The sequence below is a fragment of the Pleurodeles waltl genome, chromosome 1_2 (genome assembly GCF_031143425.1).
Source record: "Pleurodeles waltl isolate 20211129_DDA chromosome 1_2, aPleWal1.hap1.20221129, whole genome shotgun sequence".
Taxonomy (NCBI): Eukaryota; Metazoa; Chordata; class Amphibia; order Caudata; family Salamandridae; genus Pleurodeles; species Pleurodeles waltl.
The window spans coordinates 1,230,208,261-1,230,214,260 of NC_090437.1; the positions used below are offsets into that span (position 1 = coordinate 1,230,208,261).

Genomic DNA, 6,000 nt, shown 5'->3' on the forward strand with positions numbered 1-6,000 from the left:
ATGCATCTCTGCTCATTGGTCACAAAGGGAGGATCGATGGGTAAAATCTAGTGTTCACCATCTGCAGTGGTAGAACGGCACAATCTTTATCAGGTGAAGCCCTTTGCAGACTCTATTTCACAAGTCACCAACAATATGAATGCTTCTCAAGCCGACTGGGGAGCGCATCTGGACCACTGAACCACGCAAGCCATGTGGGCGTCCCATCACAAATATCTTTTCTTAGTTTATTTTAAGAACCTGAGGTACCACATCACCTATCTCAAGCTGCTTGCCACACATCGCGTCCTGAAAGCCTTCCTTCCCCTCTTTCAGGGCAAGCTTGTACTATTCGGAACTGACAACATGACAGCCACGTACTACCTCCAGAAACAGGGTGGTACACAGTCCCCTTCACTACTGGCACAAAAGACAAGCCATTGGGTACTCCGCCACTGCATTCACTTCAAGGCAGGTGGACGACAAACTGGCTGACCTGCGGAGCAGGACACATGAACAATTTCACTAGTGGGAACTCCACCTGCTAGTCTTACTCCACTACTTCTAGTGCATGGGGCACTCCACAAAGAGACCAGTTTGCCATCCCGACAACACAAAATGCCCAAACTTCTCTAGGTACCCACAGTACATGGGCACTGCACTATGTATCAACTGGCTTTATGCTTTTCTGCTTCTCTCACTCCTTCCATTTGTGGTCCAGAAGATGCAGCAAACCTACCTGGGCCAAACAGACCTTACAATGCGCACTCGTGGAGATATCAGTCAGCCTGCACAAGAGCTTCCCTAACAGGCTGGACCATCTCACCAGGAGTTGAGGCCAAACGATGCACCCAGACCCCAAACTTGGCAGCTGAGGTCCTACCTATGTCTTTCACAAGAATGCATTAGCATCTTGCCAGAGTCCCATAGGCCTACCACACGAGCCCGCTATGCAGCAAAGTGGAAGAGGTTTCTCCATTCTTGAATCCCCAAATGCCTGGATCTTCTAAAAGCCACAGCCCATGACATTATGTGTTACTTTCTTCACCTGCAAAAGTCATGTTTTGTCTACACTTATGTAGGCTCCATCTAGCAGCTCTAGCTGCTAACACTGGGAACACTTCTCCCTTTCTTGCATATCAGTAATGAAAGCTTTCATGGAGGATTTCAAGAGCCATCCTTTCCAGGGTGTCCCCAAACACCCCGCCCACAAACCCCTCCTATCTCCCTACACCCCCCCCCCCCCCCCCCCCCAAAAGACCTCAGTCTGGAACCTTCATATTGTTCTCACCAGACTCATAGGCCATGTTTTAGCATTTTCACCCCTGCCTTCTCCAGTGGAAGGTAGTTTCTTTTCGTTACCATAAAATCTCTTAAACATATCGGTGAATTACAAGCCCTTATGCCACAAGAACTCTTCATTCAGGTTCACATACTCTGAAGTAATCCAAAGTTTCTTCCCTCTTTCGCCTCGGTCAAACCATGGAGCTCCCAGCCCTCCTCCCCACCTCTACTTGGAAATGGATGGAGCCTTTCAAACTCTAGACATCAAACAGGCTCTTGGGCATTACATCAACCGGACCAAGCCCTTTCGCAGATCTGACCAGTTGTTTAGAGCCTTTGATGAATCCCACAAGAGGTAGCGCATCTCTAGGGCAGGCATTACCAGTCAGATGCATTCAGACATGCTATCAAAAATCTAAAAGAACCCTCCCATTACCCCCACTATTTTCCATAACTGCAGGATGACTTTTTTAATGTTATATTTTGATCAAGCTGGTCTCCATTTAAAAAAAACAATCTTCCTTAATGAGAAGAAAGAGCAGCAGTTACAAAGCAGGCCATAACACTAATTTCTACCACCCATCCCACCTAATACATGAGCAACATAATATTAGGAAGCAGGATGTTTGATGCCTTATTCTAGAGTCTGGATAAGATAATGTTACAGACTGTCACTTTTTTAACATGAAATCATTCACTGTAGCTTTGAACTCTGTACGTGCGTTTCTGCCCCTTACAATGCTAAGGTTGTCTTTCTGCCCCTGTGACATCAGTTAGAGCTATAACAGGAAGGAAGTGATGTTGCATAATGTGTCCTTTAAAAAAAGTATGCTTCTGCAGGAAACTGTAATAATAAAGCAAAAACTTGATATATTTGTGCTACTCGCCCTAAAGCTCTTCAACGCCTCGTCAGGGGTGATAAGCGCTATATAAGTGCAAATACAATCCACAATGAAGACCATGCAATAGCACCTTCAATGTCTGACGTTGCACTGCAAAAACAATGTTACTGGGCCCCACGTTGCTCAAAGTGGAGCAGAAGCAGCCCAGCAGTTCTCCAACGGGTCCTGGTAATGGGAGACCAACAAGTATGCAAGTCGAGCCTTTTCTTTGTGAAAGGGTATTTGCTGTTTGATTTGAGTTGGAGAAGTCTAGTGTCTAGTGATAGAGCAGGCCACAGTGCTTCCTGCTCATGTTGTGCTTTACTTAGTGTTACAGAAGTCATTGCTTTACTCTGGGAATGGAGACTCAAGACTGTCTAAATGGCATCTAAATACAGATTGGAGGACCTGCAGTCTGCTTCTATCCTGAGCTATACTGAAGAGAGGTTGAAAGTTCAACTCCATTGTAATGCTATAAAAAGTAGAAAAGCTCAAGTGGTCTGTTTGCAGTTGAACGTCAACCCATTTTTGCCAACGTGAAACTTCACTTGCAGGGTTTTCTGATTCTAGGGCATGGTTCTTTGTGACCTTGAATCCACAGATTTTTTTTAAATTTTTTTTTTTACCCCGATGAAAAGCTACACTTTCATTGGGAGCTAAGGGTTTAGAGCACATACCAAATTGAAGCACCTTATCCCAGAAGGTTTTGTGGGTCCAGTTCTGAAAATGACTTCCCTCAATTACATCCAGATTTCTGAATTTTTGGAATTCAGGGGTTTCCAAGAGTCCCTCGCCACACACACATCCCATTGATGTGGCAGGCATGCCTTTGCATCATAGTTGCTGAAATCAACACTCTCCTTTGCCCATGACAAAAAAAAAAACATACGTGCACTAACTTTTTTTTCTGCAAACCGAAACAAGCATTGGCAAAGCCTTTGTGAAATCATTGGCTTTGCTTTTGAGGAATGCTGTATAGCATTGGTAAAAAGCAAAATGCTTTTTGTCAATGCTGTGCAACATCAGCAAAATAAGAAAAAAATGTGTAGATGCCAGAATCTAATGGCCTATCCACAGATTTTAATAAAATGAAATAAATGTACCTGTCCCTACTCTCCCCTCCTCTTCTGATGCTGTCCTAGCAGTCTCTGGGACACCAGCACAGACTCCTTCCCCCACCCCCCCCACACACACACACACAAAATCCTGGTGCTGCTCTCATGCTAAATGTAGCATGAGAGCAGCGCCAGGCTTGGTCTGCCGCTCAGATACTGCATGGGAGTCTGTTCATTTTTTCCAACCCGGCTGTGCATGTCAGTTGGCCGGCCTAAGACATCTGGCCAAACTGATATGCGCACTTAACTGCCCTCAGTGACTCCACTCCTCCCGCCCACGGCCCAGCCTTTCCCATCCCTGCACATGCTGGCTCTTCGCCATTGCGAAGGAGCCGCCCCTGCTCTATTGGCCCCAAAAGTGCTCACATTGAATAACTCTGACAAAACGGCTGGTAGTCTTCCGCCCACTACTAGGGAAGCACTGGTCAGGTCGATCTTGAAACCAGGGGAAACCCTACTGCACTGTCTTCATGTAGACTGCTATCAATACTATATACAGATGATTATAATATATCAAGTAACCTACTCAAAGAAAGATTGCTACAGCTGCTCCCTGTACTAGTTCATACAGACCAAAATGAGTTTATCGATACCCCCGAACAGCACCCGCACACAGAAACATCCTTGAACCTGAGACGATTCTTTCAAATAATGGGGCAGTCACCTGCCTTTTGGCCATCGCTCTGCCTGTAAAACGGGCCTTTGACACCATGTGATTGGGATTACATTCATTCTGTTATAAACCAGTATGGGGTGGGTCCTGCTTTACTCTGAACCCTCCGTGACAGACGGACCTAACCACCCAGAAGACTGAGGAGGGTGATATCCAAGCACTGTTCTTCCCTGACAAGCGGTGCTGAGACCTCGTTACCCCTGCTGCACACTCCTTCTCCAAGTTGCTGGAAGCTTGCACGGAAACGTACACGTACTGCGGTTCCATGGTCCTGGGATCCCTCTTCGGGGCATCATGATGGGAACAGCTACACGGACTTGCCAGGAGATGCTGCTGGTATTGACACAGTTGGAGATTTGTACTCTGAAGGCACAGTACTGCCCTTCCCCACATAAATGGAACTGGGGGATTCCCCCCCCCCCGTCAGTCCTTACTATATGATAGGATTGAAAGAGCATTACAGCTACACTTGCAAGCAGATGTCAGTGACCCCGCTGCTCCCTTCCCCCGATTTCCCCCTCCCCAGTACACCCCTTACATACAGTTGGGTCAGGACGCCCCATGATTATATGGCTATATAAAATGGAACACACAGGAGTGAGTTTGCAACCCCTCAGGTACAAATAGGACACAGTATTGGGGTGCAGCTCACATGATCAAGAACGGCAAAGAACCCTAGGGTGACCCCACAGTGTCTCACGTAACGCCCGGTTTAAATTCATACAGTTCAGCTTTCTTCACAGGACCACCTTCACGCAGTGAAATAACAGAGTCGCAGCAGTGGAAAGGGAACTAGTGCAATAACAAAGGAGCATGACTGTGATTGCACGTTTTCCTGAGACGGGGAAGAAACGTGCAATCTACAGGCCATGACCTAAAGAGCATATTGTACTTCAGTAACTTATCTTGGTAATTTGTAATACTGTGAATACTGGCAGATAATGTCAGGTGGACATGCAGTCATTTCTGTGGAGTTAGCTTGGTCCTATCTTAATTAGTTTTCCCCTTTGCAGTATTGAACTCATCGAACAGTACTGGGCCCTTAAATTTGTTGCTGACTGACCAATACTGCCTTGTTTCCTTCTGCAGACACATTTTAGAGGAGCTGAAGTCCCAGAGCAGTGACAGCAGCGACAGCAGCGACAGCGAGAGCGAACCTGAAGAGAAATCTTGAGTCAGTGTTTAATATGACCTATTTCTGTTTGAGGACAGAGATGCTGAGTTTAAAGACAGAGATACTGAATGCAAATTTGTTCCCGACATTCTAAATGTGCTACATGAAAAAATATGCTCTTTACTACACTTTTGGGTTTCCCTAATCTGATGCCTGTTGGCTTTGACTGCGCCAGATATTGGGGTTTGGCAGTACCGATGCAAATAGTGAATTGAACACGTTTTTTTAAACATTGAACAAATAACTGACTCACCAGCCTTAGCTCGTATCTGGAGTCACAGCTGTGTAAGATACTCTATGTGACAGCACTTACGCAAAGTAGGCTGCCTTCTCGTCCAAATGTCATCAAGCAACGTTTATAATCTATTGAATGTGTAACCTGCTCTGTTAGAACAATATATGTGCAAATTGTTCTGTATATAAATATATAAGTAATAAATTAACTTTTATACAAACATGTCTTTGATTTCTGTAGGTTGTGTGCAATGTATGAAAGTGTTATATTTTTCTGCAGGCTTGGTTCTACTTGAAGCCAGTGTCTGGTTACCACTTGCTTATTCCTACACAACAACATTATAACTGGGGTGCGTTTTGGAGGCCTCACCTAGCCTTCTATTTGGTCAGGGCCACTAGAATTATGTGATTCTGCGGCTCTGGTGTTTTTTCCCCCTATTATGAATTTGCCCTTTTGCCACATAATCCATCATCTGCTGCCTAATCTTCAGATTTTAACAAAATATATGTGGTTCTAGCTCAAGCACATTAAAAGTTACTAAAAGTGTTACACTTGTTACCGCGCACTGGAAAACCTTTTGCAAAGGTTGACTGTTCACCTGCTGTTGACTGTTGCTTGTTGCTATATTTGGGTGTTAATCTGGTGTTAATGAGGTCAAA

General features: G+C 45.2%; 1 protein-coding gene across 1 annotated transcript in view; it reads left to right on the forward strand.

Moving 5' to 3' along the window:
- PTCD3 (pentatricopeptide repeat domain 3) overlaps window positions 1–5,561 on the forward strand; it is a 181,814-nt gene extending 176,253 nt beyond the window's left edge. The window contains exon 24 of the mRNA XM_069204302.1: window positions 5,022–5,561. Coding sequence (XP_069060403.1) covers window positions 5,022–5,106 — 85 coding nt within the window. The 3' untranslated portion in view covers window positions 5,107–5,561. The remainder of the gene's footprint in view (window positions 1–5,021) is intronic.
- The last annotated feature ends 439 nt before the right edge of the window (window positions 5,562–6,000 follow it).